General features: G+C 45.5%; 1 protein-coding gene across 3 annotated transcripts in view; it reads right to left on the bottom strand.

Annotated features, from left to right (window-relative positions):
* The window catches only part of AGL (amylo-alpha-1,6-glucosidase and 4-alpha-glucanotransferase), a 421,834-nt gene that overhangs the window by 50,683 nt on the left and 349,828 nt on the right, over positions 1–21,323 (bottom strand). For all 3 annotated transcript variants that reach the window (XM_078644341.1, XM_078644358.1, XM_078644350.1), the window contains exon 31: positions 20,699–20,796. In XM_078644341.1, coding sequence (XP_078500467.1) covers positions 20,699–20,796 — 98 coding nt within the window. The remainder of the gene's footprint in view (positions 1–20,698; positions 20,797–21,323) is intronic.

Here is a 21,323-nt window from a genome sequence, read left to right as displayed (position 1 = left end):
AAACGGCTTCATGTAGAGGTTGAGGATGATAGGATACAGTATGGAACCTTCAGTGAATCTGCAGGTGATAGGGATCTTTAGGGATCTGGGGGTGCCCATTTGAACTAGGGTAGGAAGAGCGGCATTGCCGGTGAATCCCATTTGAGAATTTAGGGTGCATATGAGGGTGGATGACAAGCTGTTTTGAAAGCAGCTGACAAATGCAACAACATAAGGAGGCAGGTGTCCAATTTAACTGGGGTCAAGAAGGCATGATATGCAATGTGTAAGGTATTGGTCTACGTGCTGCAGTGTGATCTGGTAGCCAAGCAGCAGATGGTTAGCATAGATGTGATCTTGGAGTTGAACATAGAGTGCTTTTTTTATGATCTTGCCAATACATTTTTGGTTAGTGATGAGCCAGTAGTAAATAGGGTCCAGTGCAGATTGGTTTAGGAGTGGAAGAATATGACCTGTATTGAGTGATTTTATGATAATGCCTTCAGTGATAGAGGCATTGACAATAGTAAGTAAGGTTGAGAGAGTATCCCCGGAGAGAGTTTTCATGATGACAATGGTAAGACACAATCTTCATAAGACGTGACTTTGACGGGGTTGAGTATGTCGGAGAGAAGTGTGAAATATGGGCTTTGAAGGATGACCAAGGCTGGATTATATAGGATGGGGTGAAAAAAAAGGCATGAAGTGTTGTTAATGTGCTGTTGGGTCTGTGTTATGGGCTACATATTGTTCAAACCAAGCTGTGGCTATTGTAGAAGGTGGAAACTTTACAGATTGTAATATGCTCTGTGGAATTCCAAGGAGTTCTGTGACTGCTGGTTGATGATCTTGGTAGTGAACTACTTCGTGGAATAAAAAATCAAACAATCAAGTGGAGCTTTCACTTTTTTGTTAAGCGCATCATAACAGTTTGGCAATGATTGGAACCTCACTTCTCAGGTGTGCATCACCATCTAGGGACCCATGCAAAATACTTTGTTTTGTGCTCCTAATGTGTACCGATCATCACAGATTGTCGTGAACTGCCGAGACTATTGGCGGATTTCCAAGTTGAACACACTAGGACTGCTGATTCATTGCAGCTGTGTTACCGGTCTGCAAATGCAGAGCGAAGGAGAGGAAGACCTAGGTTCAACTTGACAGCGTCTTCAGAATTTTGAGCTTAAATGAATGCTATAAATACCTGGATTGTGAAGGTATTTCAACTTTCTGACATAGTTGCTGGATGAATTGATTGCAACTTGCTTGAAATGTGTACAACTACTTTGTTTTTACATGAACTAGTTGAGCTGGGACAATGTTCACATTGGAATGGCAGAAAGGAAGGATCCGGACATAGAATTCGAAGGAGAGACTTGTGAAATTTCCTCTGGAGTCCCGGTTTCATCTCTATGTAATTACATCTATCTACGTCAAGACGGTAATGTCACCATGTTGACATGACCATGTGATACATCATGACATGGCTGTCATTTTGAATTGGGAGCTGGCAGTAATAACCAACCTCGACATTTGGAATGGCAATGTTTGGTCACCGAGTGGTTTTCTTTCTGCCACTGTGGAGATCCGCTTTGCATATTATGTGGCAAAACTGGTGTATTCAACTTTGAATGCTTTTATAGTACTGCGATCAACGTATGCACTGATTACATGCACTGTGAGTGAACTCTTACCTCAGTTCAGGATTCATTATTTCAACACCTATTGCTTGGAAAACTGTTTGAGAATTGTGCAGCATTACCATTATTATGGCTGCAGTAAACATGTCACCCGCCTGCCTTTTTATCTGAAAAGGGGGACCCATTAATTCCTTGGGAACAATGGAAAAATGTATCTGGTGGGGATTGAAGGGGAGAGATTTTCAGCATCAAGTAAACAGGCAACACTTTTGCATTATCTGGGTTTAGAGGGCAGGAACATGTATGACAGTTTGGATGAAATAACTGTTGGTCCTGGTAATGCTAAATTATAGGAAGTGTTTGAGATAGTTGAACTGATGTTCAAGAAAAATTTTGGACCCCCACCCCCCCAAAAAAAAATTTAGTTAGATTGTTACAAATTCTTTGCTAGATCCCAGAGTAAAAATTCAAATGTAGGCAATAATCTAGCCTCCCTGAAAACGCTAGCTCGCACATGTGATTTTGGTGAACTCACAGATTCCTTAATCATAGACTAGCTTGTGAGGTGCGCTAACAATCAAAGTCCAGGAGAAGTTGATAGCCAAAAATCCTGATCTTAAGGAGGCAATTATGGTAATAGAAGTAATGGAAAATACCTCGACCAGTGTCAGAGAATTTTGTGATATTGAAACTAAGGGCGTTTTAAATGTTGCAGATCTGTTGGAGGAGCCCTTGGTTAAGGATGGCAATGCAGTTGCAATTAAGGAAGTGAAAAATGAGAGTAGGAATTCACATGGGGATGGTAAAGAAATACAATTCAACTTTTATAGATGTGGTTCAAATAATCATTTTTCTAACAAGCCTGGATGTTATTCTAAAAATGCTCTTTGTAAAAAATGTGGTAAGAAAGGACATTACGCAAGAGTGTGCAGGAGCGAGAAGATGCATATAGTGGATGAAATAACAGATAGCATGAAGGCAGTGTTGACGATTAGTGAGAATGGTGAGGTTGACAGCAGCCCTTTGACAATGCCTGAATGTGAAGTTCTGTTAGGAGTCAAGAATGTTATGGTTCTGATGGATTCTGGATCACAGTACACGATCAATGGGGATCAAAATTGGAACAAATATTTTGGTGGAGATAAAAATGTTTTCTTTGGTCCACACATCAATGGTTGATTGAGTTTTGAAGGTGGAATTTACCCCTTCAACTCAAAGAAAGGTGACTTCAATTTCACAGCATTAGGTGTATTTCGATGAGCACTCTATGTATCCCTAAAAATTTCTTTGAGAGAAGTCTTTATGTCAGTTGTTCTTTGAACACACGCCTTGACTACTCTGTTTATGTGCTGCATAAGGCTACTGAACTTTGGAGAATACAGAGCAGTTCTATGGTGTTCAACTGACATGCTCCTAAGAAACTCTTGCATTTCTTCAGACATAAACTGCACTTCATTATCAATCACTGTACGGGTGCCCACAACATTCACACATGTAGTGATTACCCATTTGGACGTATAATACACAAGTAAAAATATGTACCTTTCTCCCTGAAACAACAATTCTGGATGGGCCTATAAAATCCAAACCCAAGTTTCACAAGGTATCTCTATCAGAGATAAAGGCGCATTATGTTTAGTTCTACTCTTATTACTTGTGGCACACTGTCAGAAGTCCTCAACCACCCTCTCTACCCGACACCAGTATGGTTCACGTACCTTTGATTTTGTCAAGTGGCTCCCAAACTGACCTTCGTGTGCCAAATTGATGACTTTCTCTCTTAGATCTTCAGGCGGCACTAACCGTGTACCCATGAATAGGGAACTCTCAATTAAACTAAAGTCCTCTCTTACATTCCAGTACCCTTTGGCAGCATCGGAATTCTCCTTAACACTGGACCATCCACTAACTACAGACTCTATCAATTTTACAAGCTCTTCATCAATGTCTTCTGTTCACTCTGAATCCTCTTCTGATGTTGTCTTTTCTCTTACCCACACTACCGATGTGGCAGTAACTTTCATTCCATCATTACACTCAATCAGCAGCCCTGAAAGGCAATCTGTCACATAATTCTTTAACTTGAAGGGGAAAATTCCATACTCCAAACTCAATTCAGCATGGATGTGTGGAGTAGAGGAGAAACTTAGATGACTGGAAATGTGGGGAAGAGAACAGTGTTAGAAGAATATCAAGAGAGATATCAAAGTGCTTACAGGGCACGGTAAGATGATAAGAACTGTGTGAAGAGTGTTGGATGGAACGTGGAGGATCAGTTATGGGTGAAAAACCCTGGGTTTGTTAAAAATTGGAGACCCAGATTTGCAGGACCTTTCAAGATAAGAGAGGTTCGGAGGAATATGGTGGTACTGAATGTAGGAAACTGGCTCTTTATATAGCAGACCAAAATGAGATACACTGTGCAAAGAGTCCAGGCCACCCATATTAGTATACAGGGGAATAAATGATAATACTAAATGCTCTCTTTTGTGGAAGTGTGGGAGAGCAATTTGCGAAGGGCTGGCAGTCTACCGAGGTTCTTGGTAGTTGCTCAGCTGCTGGATGAGTCATTCGGTCCTAATTGTCACGAATGCTGCAGGCAGGCAGTGTTTGCAAACAAAAGGCCACAGCAGTCATCAGTCCTTGGTCCCTTGGGGCTCTTCTTTGTCCTCTTGTTTTGGATCCATGAACTCTCAATTCCTTGCATCTGGGGTACCCCTAAATTCTCAATTTAGGGGCATTAAGGGGGGCGTGGCAACAGCATGGCCGGTTAGGAAGTGCCTTGTCGGAGCTCCCGTCGAGCTGATGCCAAATCCGTCGAAAAACTATCACCCCAGACACAAAATCTGTCAACGGGAGCAGCAACACCCCTAGAGTCAGCGAGGACGACCCCCGGCTAAGTAATCGCCGAGACACTGCAAAATACCGACTCGGTTTGGTGACCGAGAGAAACCCCTGCGCGGACAAAATGGCGGCCGCGGCACCCGTGAGCCGACTGCGGGATTAAACTCCGGCTAGCGAACACCTGGTGCCCAGCAGAGTCCGCAAATCACCTGGAGCGCCCTCGCAAGGGGGCTTGAGCGTGGATCCGGGAGCCCGGCGGGGGGACCGCGACCCATCGGACACCGACCGCCTTTACCAAGATGGCGGCCGAAGTGGGGCAGTGCCAGTGAACTGTGCCTCGTGCCTCTCCGGGTGTGACTCTGGCTACAAGGAGAGGGGAGCGAGAGAGATCCGACGCAATCCCCGGGGGTGCGGTGACGGATAGGGGGGCGGGACACACTACTGCATCGCGACGCCCCCTCCCCCCCCGGGAGGAGCCGGATTACTGCACTAACATGGCGGCCGGAGCCGAGCTACAGCGCCTGAAGGACGCCCGTTTGGGCCACTGACCCTGCTGTGGGCCTGGAGGCTGGTGAGCGGAATAACCCTACCCTGACAACCCTCCCCCCCGCCCCCGAGGCAGACTTCTGACCCCGGTGCACTCTTTGTCATCTGGGGCTTGGTGCGGGGACCTCCGGGTCGGGGACAGACACTCGTGCAGCATACAGGGAAGGCCCTGCTCCTCAGGAGATATCCTTCTTGGCCTGGAGACCTGTGCTGGGGAACCACTTCCACTCGGGGTACCCCCTCCCTTCCCTGGGGGAACCCACGGGCAGGCCCGGACGGCGGTGGAAGTGAGAGGCTGCAGCCAGGCAACTACAGGACGTGGTGACCTCGTCAACGGCCAATAGGAGGAGGGCCTGCTCGACGTGGGACTTCAAGGGGGCTGTGGTGTGCAAAGAGAACAGTGGTCCAGCGTCAGGGGTAGAGCATACGGTCCCCCCCGCCTCCTGTTCCGCCACGGGAGCGGATCTGCTCACTGGGGGGACAAGCACCACGGGCGGACACGGGGGTCAGCCCCGGAGACGTGAACTGCCATGGGGAAACGAGACACGATCCCTAAAACACAGAAACAGGGACCCATGGACAATTTTGCGGCGCCAAGACACCTGTCGGAGTCGCTGCCTATGGACAGACACGGCCTTGCTGATGGAGGCCATCCAGGCATCCTGGACGAAGATACAGGAGTCTCGAGCGGCCCTGGAGGTTAAGATCGGGGAAGTGGGATCCGAGGTGACACTGCTCAGGCAAGATTTCCGAAAATTGTCAGATAGGGTGACGGCGACCGAAACGAGGATCGGCGAAAACGAAGACTCGATCTCCACCCTGAAAAGAGACATGGCAGAGCTGCAAGCATCCCATCGACAGCTGCTGTGGAAGGTGGATGATGCTTAAAATAGAGCGAGACGCAACAACCTTCGCTTCGTGGGTTTTAGAGAAGGAATCGAAGGGACGAGCATGTCTTTATTCCTCCACGCCTGGCTGACTAAGACCTTCCCAGCGGCACAGTTCTCCCCTTGCTTTATCATCGAGAGAGCGCATAGGGCCCTCTTGGCCAAACCTCCTGAAGGTGCGAGACCGAGACCGGTCATTGCGCGCTTCCTGAACTTCGCAGATCGAGACCTGATCCTGAGAGAGGCCAGGAAACTTGGGGAGATCCGATTTGAAAATGCGACCATAATGATATTCCCGGATTACAGCCAAGAAGTCCAGAAGCAGCGCCGCTCTTTCGATGCAGTGAAGGCGAAACTAAGAACCTTACACATCTCATACATGCTCCTTTTCCCCGCAAAGCTCAAGGTGTTGTATAAGGACAAGTCCATCTTCTTCACTCATCCGGATGATGCGTGGCAGTGGCTTGAAGAGCGCCCTATCCTGAACAGCAGGGAGGCTGTGGGGCAAGAAGAGATGGACAGAACACTACGACGAAGGTCTCAGTGGGAACTACCGAAGCCGCAGCGGCAGAAGTCGCGTAGAGTGAAGAACCGAACCCCGGCGACACCGTACCGGGGCCAAGGCGCAGGAGACATGCAGAGAGGAAGATCGGCATCACCGGGAGACAAATCCGTGGCAGGATCCAGGTTTAGCTGCCTTTGGAACGAAATCCGCTCGGAAGGCGACGACGAGGAGGAGGAGTCGGAGAGCCGTGCGTCTGGGGGAGACGGAGAGGGGGGGGACAGGACTCAGTTCACCCACTGGTAGAGGCGATCCGGCACCTGGAGCATGAATCTTCGGGGCAGACCAGCGCTCCCGCAATGGACACACAAGACTGTCACTCATGATCGATGGTGTACCGGGACATCGGGGAAGGCAGCTCGACACAGGGAAGCACGCAAGTTGACACGCCCTTCTTTGTTCTTTAAGTTTTACTGTTTTTCGGTTTTTGAAGGAAGGGATGAGTGGGCGGGCGACAGGCCTACTCCTGCGGATAGTTCTATCCTACCTTAGGATGCGACTGGATGGGGAGGGAGGTGGGGAGTGGGGCGGGCTGGGGGGTTTCTGTGAATTTTCTCAGGTTGGGGAACAGGAGGGGGAAGTTGGGGGGGGGGGCAACAGTTGGGACAAGGCATCAGTACACATTGAACCTACACACCGCAAGGACACGCCAGAGACTAACCATATGCAGCTATGGCATCCTAGTGAAGGGGATACAGCTGGGCAGGCGGCGACTGGGCACGGCACGAATATGGAGGGGACTGCCCGCATACAAATACCTTGGACCCAATGACACCTACTCGAGATACTACGCACCTAGGAGATAGAGGAGTTAGCATCCTGTCATGGAATGTCAATGGGTTGGGTGCCAAGGTTAAGAGAGGGCTTGTGAACGGCAACATCAAACGGGTAGACCCAGATATCACGCTCTTGCAAGAAACTCATCTAAAAGGAAATCATTGTGCTTTTATAGCCAGGGGTCGCTATAGAGTGCTGGCTCATGCAGGCTATACGTCAGACTCCAGAGGGGTAGCGGTCATTGTAAAAAAGGCCTCACCATTCAATATTACACGCACCTGGGTAGATCCACTAGGTACATACGTGGGTGTACAGGGGACATGGAATAGAAGCGTCTACACAATCATTTCGGTGTACGCACCGCCCAAACTGCAGGCACGTACACTTACAGCCCTTGCCAACATTCTGCTGGACACAGCTGACACGATTCAAGTTGTGGGAGCGGATTTCAAAGTTGTCATGGAGGTAGAGTTGGACAGATCAGGGGGGGCAGGTAGAGGGGGGGGCCAGACCGCGCTGGCGCGCCAGATGCATACTTTAGGACTTACGGATATGTGGAGATGGCTACACCCCACCCAAAGAGCGTACTCGTATTACTCAGGGGCACATACGGTATTCTCAAGGCTAGACTATATTTTTATGTCCAGACAAAACTTGGGGGCGCAGGACACGGCAGAATATAAGGCCAGAGGTGTGTCTGACCACTCGCCCTTGCTCGTGGGGGTGGGCCGGTACGGGGGAGGCATGGGTGCCTCCTGGCGCCTCGCGGCCTGGGACCTGCAGAACGCGGCGATAGTCCGTGGCCTAAGAGCGGACATTAGGGTCTACGTGGCTGAAAACGAGGGTACGGTGGACTCTAGGGTCACCTTCTGGGAAGCCCTAAAACCGGTCCTGAGAGATAGGATACAAAGCAGGCTAGGGGAGGAAAGGCGTAAGGTCCAGGCTGAAGTTGCGGCCGTGGAACAAACGATACTGGAACTGGAGAGGGATCACCAGACCACGAAGACTACTGAGACTCTGAGAAGGCTGTTAGACGCCCAGCGGCGTTACAGAGAGATGGTAACAAATGAGGCAAAGACACAGTCCCTGGCCACCCTCCACCGTCTATATGACGTGGGAGACACGTCTGGCAAACTTCTGGCGTGGCTTAGTAAGAAGGAAAGAGCGGCGAGATGGATAGACAGTATTAGAAACACTGACGGGGAGTTAGTTTGTGCGGACGCGGAGATAACCAATGTTTTTGCATTATGAAAGCTTCTATGCACCGCGGGCCCTGGGGACATGCGAAGAGGCGCTGTCCTACATGTCTCAGATAGACTTGCCGGTGTGGTCCCCGGAGGACCTTTTGGGTTTGGAGGCGGACATTTTGATAGATGATATATCCGAAGCTATTGCAAAATTGAAACCGGGAAAGACTCCGGGACCTAACTGTTTCCCCTCTGAATTCTTTAAGCGCACGACGGACCTCCTGTCGCGCCACCTCAGGGGCCTTTTCGCCGACGCGTATCAGGAAGGGGAGCTCCCCCCGGACCTCTCCTTGGCCACGATAGTTCCGATCTACAAAGAGGGCAAGCCACGGGAGGATTGTGCGTCCTACCGCATACCCTTCCACACTTGTGGTGGCCAAAATATTTCAAAAAGGGGGTGATGATGGACAGAGTATCTGAGTTAATCAGAACACTCCTACCCAGTCAACAGATCAGGGCTTGATCCATCACCGTTTTTTAGCTCACTGCACCATCCCAGTTCAGAACCTGCCAGAAACCGGTCCCCGGAAGCTTGTGTCCTTTCCAGTGAAGAATTGGCTTGGTAGTTTGGTCTGCCCTGTTCCCATGATGCACTGGGCCAGGGACAGACTAATTTGCATACAGCCAGGTTCTGAAACTGGGATGGTGCAATGAGCTAAAAACGGTGTTGGATCTAGCCCTGATCTCTTGACTGGGTGAGAGTACTCTGCTTAATTCAGAGACTCTGTCCATCACCACCCCTTGTTGTAAACAATCTCCATCCTCAACACGGAAGTGAAGATCCTAGCGACCATCCTGGCAGACCGCCTGAGAAAGGTCATATCAAATCTTATACACTTAGACCAATCCGGTTTCCTACCAGACAGGGCGACCAAGCTGAATCTCAGACGGACACACAACTGGTTACAGGAGGTGAAAGGGCGAGAGGAACCTCACTGGTTCCTCTCCCTTGACGCTGAAAAAGCGTTAGACGCGGTACATTGGCCGTTTCTCGCGGCGGTACTCAAAAAGTTTGGCTTTGGCCAGAATTTCCAAAAGTGGGTCCACCTCCTTTACACCTCTCCTAGAGCTAGAGTGCGGGTGAACGGCAGGCTGTCCCGGGAATTTCAGATCCGGAGGGGTACCCGTCAGGGGTGCCCCCTGTCTCCCCTCCTCTTTACGCTTACCATCGAGGTACTGGCAGCCAGGATCCGACAGAACGAGGACATTTCCGGCTTTATGAGGCCGGGAGCCGATCAGGCACAAGAAAAGATCTCGCTATATACGGATGATGTCCTCCTCTACATAACGAGACCGGAGACCACCATCCCGTAGCTATTCCGGGAACTGGCATGATATGGCGGACGGGCACACCATAAACTGGCACAAATCCATCCTCTACGACCCGGGGGGTCGAGACAGCTGGGGACGGCTACCGGAGCAACTGTTGACTGCCACGGAAGGTTTCCAGTATCTCGGGATCTACATTACCTTGGATGTGGCTTTATCATTCCAGAGGAATCTGGAGCGTATTATAGTAAATGCGGTAGCGGACATGGACCGATGGAGACTGCTCTCACTTACACTCCTTGGCAGGGCAGCCATGTACAAGATGATTATCCTACCCAAATTTCTGTATGCTCTGCAAAACGAATACTATCCGCTACCTAACGCGGTAATCGCTCGAATCCACTCTGACCTGCGAACTTTTTTGTGGCTGGGTAAGCAACCCCGGGTGGCTCTGACCACGCTTCAGAGACACCAATACAGTGGAGGCATTTCACTGCCTAACTTGGAGGCCTATTATTGGGCGGAACATTTGACGCCGATCAATGCATGGATCCATGCGCCGGCAGACAACCCGACCTATGCCTTAGAGAGACAAAAGTTGTCACCTAAGAACCTACTGTCTTATTTGTACAGCGGGGCGGGACGGACTTCACTCCTCCTGGCGACTGTCCTTACACTCAACGCCTGGACTAAGGCCACGAGACGTATGGGGTGGGAAAAGAAGCCCACAAGACAGACCCCGTTGTGGCATTGTCCCTGGTTGATGGAGCTTCATACACTGCGCGGATTCCACCGATGGGAGGATATAGGCGTCTCCACGATAGGGGATGTGATAGCCAAGGGGGAACTAAAGTCCTTTGGGGCTCTACAGCGGGATTTCGGCCTTCACAAATCACAGTTGTTTAAATACTTGCAGTTCCGTAGCGCGTGGCGGGTTCAGAAGGTCCCGCTGAAAGATATCCCGGAGTACGCACTGCTGGAGGGGCGGCTCCTCCAAGAGCAGATGGTGGGACAGGCTGTTTCCCTCACCTACAAAACGCTAACCAACAATATGCTGGGGGACCTAGCAAAACTCAGGGGCATATGGGAGGCGGAGGTAGGAGAGATGGAAGACCTAGACTGGGAGATAGTTCTGATGCACCCCAGGGAGGTGGCGATTAAATCGAGATTACGCCTGATTCAATTCAATGTGCTCCATAGAACATACTATGATAGAAAACGTCTCCGCCGAATGGGGAAAGTGGAGGACTCCCGATGCCTTAGGTGCCTACAGCAAGAGGGGGACTTCTATCACACTCTCTGGGCCTGTGCCACGATACAAACCTATTGGACACATATATTTGTAGAACTGGGAGAGGTACTGGGGGTTTCACTCCAACTATGTCCGAAGTTGGCGCTGTTGGGCATGACGAATGAGGTTGACCTTCCGCGACCACTCCTCACTTTCTTAGTACTTGCATTGGTGGTAGCGAAAAGGGACATAGCAAAACACTGGGGAGCACCGGCGCCGCCGGACATAGAGGAATGGAGGAGAGGGTTAGACCTCTACATGGCAGCCGAAAGAGTGACATACAAGGCAAGGGGATGTCCTAAGAAATTTCGCAGAGTCTGGGCAAAATGGCGACACTACCATCGGCTAGACGGGGGGCTGTGAGGGAGGGAAGCATGGCCCGGGATACCCAATTGTTGGGAGTGCGGGGGATAGGGAGGGGACTGGGTTGATCCAAGTTCTTCACAGGGGGTGCCGGAGGCACTGAATATGCGAGGCTCCAAGTGGTGATGGATCGTTTGGACTTTGGGGTGGGTGGAGAAGGGTACAGATGTGCAGCTGCTGCCTTTTTATGACTTTATTGTTCAATGTTGGAATATGCTAATGTATATATTCTTAAGAAACAAAAGTTAAAGGAAAAAAGTGATGATCATTTCCACATTGATTGTAAGGTACGGTTTGCTGGCGATGCTCCCGTGCAGCAGTAGTCGGATGATAGAAATGGATGTTGCCGCCCGGCCCCCGGGATGTGGGCTGAACGGCTGTGTGGGACGCTGCATGGTTCTGGACATTTGGCGATATGTTCCCTCGTAAGAGGCACTGTACGGAGTAACTTACTTCCATCACAATAAATATAACTTTAAAAAAAATAAAAAAAATTAGGGGCATTAAGGGGAGGGACAGGTAGTAGCCAGTGGGCTACTTACCTTTAGTGTGACTAAACCCTCTTTATGTCCTTTTACTCTTAGAAGTGGGCATATCCCTGAGCCAGTGAGCCTAATTCCACCAAAAATCTAAATGGTGGTATACCACTTTTCATGTTCACATCATGTAGCCCACCTAAGGGGTGGTACTAGCCTGATGGATAACACACCTCCTGACTAGCTAATTGTTCCACCAGTCCTAGTGCCAAATGGCTGCTGCACAGGGGGTGGCATCTTCCAAGTCTGCAGGGAGGCCTAGTCGCATATCAAAGGTGGCAGGGGCCTTTGAAGTCTCCTGCTTTGATATGCTGTTCACTTGTCACCTCCTCCAAGCAGAACACCTCCAGTCGGAGCAGGCATTTTTCTGCCTTCAGAGGGCGTTGGCTCTCACCTGCAGGGGGTCAGAAACGTGTCTGTGATGCCAGGCTGGTCTACAGCAGTCAGTCCGTACACTAGTAATCGGTAGGTTTTCAGGGGGCATCTCTAAGGTGCAAGTATTAATATATACATCACTGGAATCAGAGTGTGCCTAATAATATGAGATGTTTGATACCAAATATTTAGTTTTTCAGCTAAGCCATCATGTAGCAGGGATACTTGTAATTACCAGTGTCCAGCACATGTACTTAAAATGGATTCCCTGTTTACTTGTGATATTCAAGAATCGACTTAGACATCACAGAGGCATATCTGCTCATGCAAAGATGTCCACACACGTAGTATAAAGCCTACTACCTTAGGGCTGTAAGGCTTGCGGTAGGGGTGACTTACCTATACTGCATGCAGTAGATGCAGGCATGGGCACAGGAGGTGTGCCATGTCGTGTTGTAACTGTTTTCTGTACCATGTAACGCAACCTGCAATGGCAGAGTTACATGAGTGTGCAGCGGGGTCTCTTAGAGTGGCATAATACGTAGTGCAGTCCTTAGGGACCATCTTTAGTACCCCATGTACTAGGTACCAGGGATACTATTTACTAGGAACTTACAGGGGTGCTAAAGTTATTGCTAAATGGAGGAACAATTGTACAGTTTTAGGGAAAGAGATCTGGCACTGGGGTCATGGATAACAGGTACCCAGTCCACTTCTGTCAAAATTGCAACAGAAAACAGGCAAAAAGTAGTGGTGACTATGTCAGAAAGGGGCACTTTCCTACCCTGAACACTGAGAATACATGGATTATGTCCCACATTGTCAAGGCAAGCACCTCTGCGCTAAAGAATACTGTTTGAGATTCCACCACATTTATAGGAAGTCAATGAGGTAGAGATAGATGGGGAGATAGGAAGAATACGACCCATGGAAGGCCTGTATGGTGGAAAGATTATGTGGAAAAATAAACATTTTAGTGCATTTCAGTAGGATGGTGGTTACTTATGTCACCAGCTTTCTCTGTTCCCTGTGAGAAGAGGGAAGTTGGGAAAAATAGTTATTCCTTTTACTTGTTGACAGTAGTGTTCAATTGTGGTGCTATCCAGTATTTAGGATAATTGCATTTTGCCTTATATTATGTTATAGTATATTTTAGTTTTTCTGTATTGTCATGTTTGTGGGTTGTAGGGAGGGGGATGTGTTATGCCTACATATTGTTTAGGCTGTGGCTATTGTAGAATGTGGAAACCTTACAGACAGTAAGATGCTGTATGGAATTCCAAGGAGTTTAGTTGACTCCTGGCTGCCTTGCAGTTAGGTTAATGATCTTGGCAGTAAACTACTTCCTGGAACAAAAGATCAAACAATTAGGTGGAGGCTGACTTGTTTGTGAAACACATCATAACAGTTGTCTGTATTTTTCACTCAAGAAGAGGTTGACTGTATTGCAATTTTCTGTGGAGTGAGGGATAGGTGGGTCTGGCAAGGGATTGATGCGGTGCTTGACTGGCTTGAAAAATGCCCTACTTCCGTTCGTGGCTTCATTGATGATGCTATTCTAGTACTTTGCATTGGCTGGTTTGCTTTGGCTGATGTAATGAGCGGTCTGTGTCTCTTTTCTGGAGGGACATCAGTATCATGAGATCATCAGGAGTTCTGTTTTTCTTACATATTCTTTCCTGTCTGCAGATGGATCATTTATCATCAGCAAAAGCATTAGGATACCAGGGTGCTGGACGCTTTGGCTTGAACCTTCGTGATTTCATTGAGATGAGGATGCTCACATAATTTTCCCCAACAATTCCTGAGGCTGTTTACAAGGGTGTTGACATCGGCCATGGAAATGACATGGTGATAGGGGGTAGGAAAACAAAACTTTCTCCATAGAATATAAAGAAGCAAATGTTTTATCAGATGAATCTGCACTTGCTCTAAAGATTTTCAAATGAGAAATTATATGAATTTATATTTACGCATGCAAAAATTGAATTCACCATAGTTTGCTAGGAGTACGTAAATGTTGCAGGTTGCTAGACATACTTCTATAAACTCTTATGAATTCCCAAAAGTCGTAAATATGCACCAATGCAAGGGCATATACCGGTAGGGGCACATTTGTGACACAAACTGGCTTTGCACTGATTCTAAATTATAATTTTTTAAGTGGCATGCATCAAACATGTTTATATATATAGTTAAAATTTTCTTTAAAAATGCACTTTGGGTTTGTCAATCTGTCTGGAATCCTGGTGTTTTCTACGATGCAATTATTTTTGGGTAAATGTTACTTTGAAAGAGAGAACAAATTGTGCAATACTTCACCAAAACGGTCTACAAACTTTTTTTTTTTTAGAAGTCACAAATATTTTTGGGGTACACAGTTTGCTTAATAAATAATATCGTCAATCTTGCTTCCATTACTCTGCTTGTATTTCCACATAATAAAGGGGCATTCTGGGAGCATCATACACAGCAACAAATTGTTCAATTTTGCAAACATGTATAGAAGAGAAGTGGACACACTTAGCGATGTAATCATTGGAACATACTTTACAATTGAGGACCAGGTGATCACACAAGACCGCTACAATGACATGCCTAGAGAAGAGTTAAAAGCGAATTTGAATACTGCAGAGAAAACCAAGTATTTCTTATATAGTACCTTATAAAAGTGCACCTGAACAGGAGGATCTATCCCTAGGCAATCATCTACAAATCTATTGAGATCACTCATGGTCACATTTCATCAAACATGAGAACTTCTATTGCCAGCTTTTGATTTCATCTGCAAGAAAAAAGCTCCGTACAGATTGGTGAACAATTTATAATGTTCATTCTAGGAAATGATAAAACGAAGATAGTTACCAAGAAGCTCAAGAACTCTTATTAGTAGTAAAGATGAGATATAGCAGTTTCAAATATCCTACTAAGAGGGACTTTATAGAAAACCGTTGTGTGCAGAAATAGAGGACTTTTATTCCAGTGATCACAAGCACAGAAATTGCAAAAGACAACAAGAAAGACTCAGAGACCAGGAAGCATAGCCAAAGAGCAAACCTCCGACACATTTTGACTTAGAACAACATAAATTATTCCCAACTGCAGAGTAAAACAACAAAGACTAACAGCCTTGTTACAGACAACTGTAAAACTTGTTGGAAGAGCAAGCCTGTTGGAAGAGCAAGCCTGTTGGAAGGGCTGTAGAGTTGAAAAGGGGCGGGGGTTGAATAGCTAAGCACAAAGGATTCATAAAGCAGAAGAAGAAACGAAGGTTAATTGTGAAATACTTCATCTAGGTCACAGATTGAACACGTAAGTTTAACATTAACTAGGGATCTCAAAACATGCCAGAAAAAGATTGCAGACACTACTTGTAATACATACATTAAGGGTCGATATCATCTTCCCAGATGAACCACATCTTAAAGGAAGAGATGAGCTTCAGGTAATTCCTCGTGCTAATACTCAAATTTGACAGTGGTTTCACACATGGGTGACAGATAACAATTATATCAAACGCCTAAATCTAAACTGGCTCTAACATGGATAGGAAGGGTAACATACTGAGTTCTATAGGTTAAATGACCAAGGATTTGCCCACTTATATCTTCGGTTTAAGTTCAAAACACCAGCACGTTTCTCTTTCACAAAGGAAATTTTACTCAGACTCTGGAGAAGGGTATATAATATCAGTGTCAACTTTAACATTGTTAAAAATCCCACATGTGTTAGATGATCTCTGCCAAGAGATTTCAATACAGGCTAATATGGCCATAACGGAATTCCCAAGAGAAGAAAGAATTGGGCAACTATGGCAGATATTTGAAGGATGACGCAGAGTGTGTACCATAATCGATTATGGTTTTTTCAATAGAAGGAAGTTTTGATGGCGAAAAAGACACATATCCTGGCTGAAAGAAATCACCATCTGAAATGGACTACAGACAGATGATCTGCTCTCCCCTAAACAACCAGGCACACATTTAATGTTCAGTGGCAGTAAAACTACCAGGTAGCACCAGGAAACAGAAAAGCAGTAAGAGATCCCTGAAGCAATCAGTAGGGCCAGGAAGGCCAAGGCAACCCTATCAAATTCAAAAGCCCAAGGGCCACATGGATGTTTTAGGACTTGTACAAGCATCTTGGAGAACTGCTTGACAAGCCACGCAACTATTTCTTAGGGAAGGGGCACGGTTATGCCAACAATGGTAGAAGCGCTGACATCTCGAATTAGCGTATGTCCAAGGAGTCTTACAAAATATTGATGATATAGTCCTCCCAAAAGCTTTGTCATTGAAATTAGAAAACATCCCACTTATCCTAATTTATGGATATCACACAGGATTTGACAATGGTAGGCATACTTTTGAAGGGCATTTATTTTTATATCAGAATAGATCAGATCGCTCATCATGCTGGAATTCTACTATCCTCATTAGTATCTGATGCAAATAAGCATTTGAACGAATTAATAGATCTATACTGAGTTTACACAAAATTTACACAAAGTTTACATGCTAATGGGTCCAGACTTTAGGCAATAGATCATTAAAATTACCATAACCAAGATGAAGCTAAATCAATACCTGCTCATATAGGAGAGGTTACAGGACAAGTATGCCCCAAGACCACCTCACTCTTTCCAAATGCAATGAAACCTCCTGATTAGGATTAGGCTAGATGTAAAAGGCATAACATGTATGACCTACAAAATCACACAGTTCAAAGTTACTGTGCAGGAAATTCTATCATAACTCTTCAGGGTGTTAAGTATTATGGATGGATATGTCGTGGCAGCCACAAGCCTGAAACATCTATGAAACTCTGACCATAATGGACTGAAAAGGACTGGACAATCTGCTGTGCTCAGTTACCTTCTTATAAATGCAGTACTGGCTGGTTGCAACTGGTTTGAAGCAAAAGGGACAAATGAAAGTTAAGTTACAATATAACACCTTCCTTAGATTACAATGAGATGATGAGATGAAAAGTAAGCAACTTTGCAATTCACCAAATTCTGAGAGTAATTAAAGAATAACATTATTTTAAAACAAGAAACAGTTTTTTGGAAGAGATTGCATAGGAAATATGATCGATTAGGCAAGAGTTTAGAAGAAAACTGGCAGAGGTTAGATGAGGCATGAACAAGCATAGCAAACATTTCTTAAAGCCCAACCAAGTGTGCCCATTCAGTTGAGCATGCATGGACAGTACGAATAGCTCCACAAAAGTATAGCCTCAGACCCTGGCACTCTCCCTCTGCATTCCCCAAAACCACAGCCCCCTGTTTTCTCCAGCACCCAATGTCAAGGGGAAAAGAAATGTGATGAGTATCAACAACAGAAAACAATCTGTCTTGTGGGGCAGCACAGGAGAAAAACTCAGATCATGACAATGAAATAAACTGTTGTTATTTAGAATGAGCAGTTAATACACCATGTCTAGGATGTTATATTATGATGTCCAGTATGTGAGAGGCAGGTGTTTTATTGTATCTAGTTTTATGTGGCTGAATAACTTTTATGTTTGTAAAAATCGCTTCATATTTAGTATATAAATATACTGAAAATTACAAAGGCTAAAGTGAGGATATAATTAGGTAAAAATGTCAGTTAAAACAAAATATTTTAAAGTTGAAAAATCACCAGTTATAGTTAACTGAAGTACCTTTAAGTTACGCCCTCACCATGCAGTGTTGTCATCAGTGATGTTATCAATGCTATTATAGAACATGTCACAAGGGATGTAATACATATGATCATAAGAGGTGCATGGCGGGGGGGGGGGTTTCTGGGTAAAGATCTACCTTTCTGACAAATTTGATGTAATTCTGTTCTGTCATTTTAAGGTTTCGCTTGCTTCAGGACATGCGCTCTCATTTGCAGAGATATTGAGTTCAACAAGGGGTTAGGAGCCCGCCCATTGTTTACAATTCTTGGGCTTCATTGTCCTTAACTAGGGAATTTCTGCGGCTATGACTAACTTACTATTTTCTTTTTTTCTTTCTTCTTCCCTTGCCATCCTTGTTGCTTCTTTCCCTCCCACCTTCCTGTCTGTGTTGCTCCTTACCCTCGCACCCCTGTCCGTGTTGCTTCGACACCTCCACACGCTAATCCACTTTGCTTATTCCACTTGTTGTCCCTCTTGCTTATTTCATCACAACCACAATAAGGAAAAAAAATAACGCCTTTATGTGGCCGCTTCATAGCACTTAATTTTTCTGTATTGTTACCCCTTCCCACTCGCCCTCCCGTTGACCACCCACTGATTGGCAAAGCCAATTGCTCGACCATACTCGAAACATATTGGCTTTGCAAATGTTTGTTGCTGTAGCGTTGTCTAAAGATCCTATGGGAAATTGCATTAGGGAAAACACATTTTGCATCCCCCTTTTTCTCGGCCCCCGCTTGACAGATCACCTCAAAACCTTCAAAGGAAGGGTTGATGTGGATTCACTTTTTTTTCTGAAGGTTTGTGAAGATCCGTCAAATGGCACCAAATTTATTAGTAAAACACAAAACGCTCTTCTTATGAAACGCTGTCCTAACTATAACTGCACAGTAGCGACCATCACTGTGTGTAGAGCTGTAGGTTCACATGCTTGACATACTCCTGTCATCTAGTGTTGGGCTCAAACATTTACAAGCTGTTTTTCTTTCAAAGAAGGCTCTCCAGTTACGAAAATCAGTGTGATTCCTACTCTCAAGGTCCATTGGACACGGGCACCAACTCCATGGTAGATTGTTTTTACCTCCATCAGGATTGGGCAAGCACTGAGTAGGCTCAGAGTTTTAGAGTACTATGCATCATACTGTTGTATCCTTTCATGTCCTTTCTTGATATTTTGGTTTGCCATCTTTGTCCAAAGTGATAGACATCGAACCCTCGCTCAGTGGTCATTTTTGAACGGTGCTGAAAAGCCTGCTCCACATAGCATCTCACACAGCCATGAGCATGGGTGATGGAACAGTCACGATGGACCTACCTAATCCAGGTTTGCAATCTTTGTCTCTCATCCGACCACGACAACACAATCAGCCCAGCGTGCCAGGTATTCAGGTCAAAGAAAATTCTTCAATACAGAATGGAGCGTTGACACAGACACACACAGACCTTTTGCAGATCATCATTAGACCAATAACATTCTTAAAGGAGAAAAACAATTGGAGAAAATCAGCCTCCTATTACATATATACACAAAGTACGGACGCATATATAGGTGGTACTTTATGTCAGTAGAACAGGGAACTACTACCCTTTGTGGGATTGCTGTAGTATTAGTGGTCCAAGGTACACAATGATAAAACGTCTACAAAATTGTCAATGTTGAATTACTATTCTAGTCTTGATCTAGGTAACAGCAATGATGTATTTAATAAATGCATATTTATGGGTTTGTGAAGCACTGAATATTATCAGTGACTTCCAATTGTTGTATGAATGCAACCATAAAATGGGGACAGGATGGGCAGGTGGTAAGAAAACCTGGCAAGCAAGTGCTCCATGTTTACTAAGAGATATAGATGTTGAATAGAAATAATATTCTCCTTATGTGTTCCTGGGATTATAATGGCAGAAATCTTTCAAATGTTCTCCCTCTGTGCCATGCATTGCCAGGATATGCAGGTGGGGAGGCTGGTCCTATGTTTTGTCTGGATATGATACCAAAAGACTCGGGATTCAAAATTATGGAGGCAGTATATGGCAAACAGGAAATATACAAATACATGCAGCACACACAGATGCGAGTAGGTTGACTACGCAAATAATAATTTCAGCAAGAATTGCCAATAAGGTAAATCGAGGGAAGTAGATCTCCCAAGTTTTACAGAAGGTAACTAATGGTGGCTGTGATTGGCACTGGAAGAATACCTGGTAATTTTGGGGCCTTATGTGAAATACTTGGATTTTTATTTCCATGTACTATTCATTCGGGTAAGGCATCAGCCATAAGAAATATTTCACTCCAGTAAAAAAGGGTGTACTGTAGAGTAGAGTAGGTGGTGGCTAAACTGCAGGTACATTTGCTTGTATACATTTTAATGCAATAACTGTCATTTGAATTACTATGGGGCACTAGATGATAGCATGGCTGGGTAGGAGAAAAGTTGTTAATGATTGTTTGTTCTTGCATTTGTTTTCTCTGCTGAAGTTTGGCTTTCTTTAAATTTTACTGATGACGAGTAATCACATGGCAGCACCCTTTCACTAGTCTCCCCCAAGCTACCTTAATTTTCTGGACAATATATTGGAATCAAAGGTAGTAGGGGATGATCTACCATGGAGCAGGAAGACGTTGATTTAAGCTTTTGCTGATGAACATTTAATAGACGATTTAACCATAGAAACTTAACAGTTATAGTCTTCCATTTTAATACATACTCTGGATCCAAAGTTTTCATTCCCAGAGGTCCAAGCAGTTTTTTCTCAGCTATCTCCAGAGCTTTCCATGCTTTCTGTGGTGTAAACAGTTCGGGCGCCTGAAATATCAGTGGATAGATAATTATGAGTTCATCTGAAATCAAATTTTGGTGCTACATTTCATATCCACTTTTGAATATTACATTAATCAAAAAGCCCTGCTAAAGAAGCAATAGATTGTTTCATAAAGGATGGTTAGAGGAAGGATCCAGGAAAACACCACACAAAGTAGGGTATGAATTAGTTTATGTAGCATGTAGCTGGAAGAGTAAGCCACATTTCTCACACGTAAAAGAGCAGGAGAACACAGATAATGTGGGCTTGTTACTTTCATAATCTTTCAGCTCTGATGACAAGCGGCTTTCAGTCTTTCCAAAGCCTCATAGCATTTTCAGATAAACCCCCTCATCTGGAGACAAGAATGTCAAAACAGCTGTGATCCTTCCACTCAAGGACCTGACACGTTAGTCAACAATGTCAAGTCCCCAGCATGTAGCATTTACCAATCAATGGCCTGTCCTTTGTACTCATGTTGCTAAAACGTGTATTTACGTTTGGTAGCAAAGCTTCTAAAAGTTACTCTCTT

The sequence above is a fragment of the Lissotriton helveticus genome, chromosome 1_1, assembly GCF_964261635.1.
Source record: "Lissotriton helveticus chromosome 1_1, aLisHel1.1, whole genome shotgun sequence".
Lineage (NCBI taxonomy): Eukaryota > Metazoa > Chordata > Amphibia > Caudata > Salamandridae > Lissotriton > Lissotriton helveticus.
The sequence above is the reverse complement of the archived record's forward strand: the minus strand, read 5'-3'. Positions and strand labels throughout refer to the sequence as shown.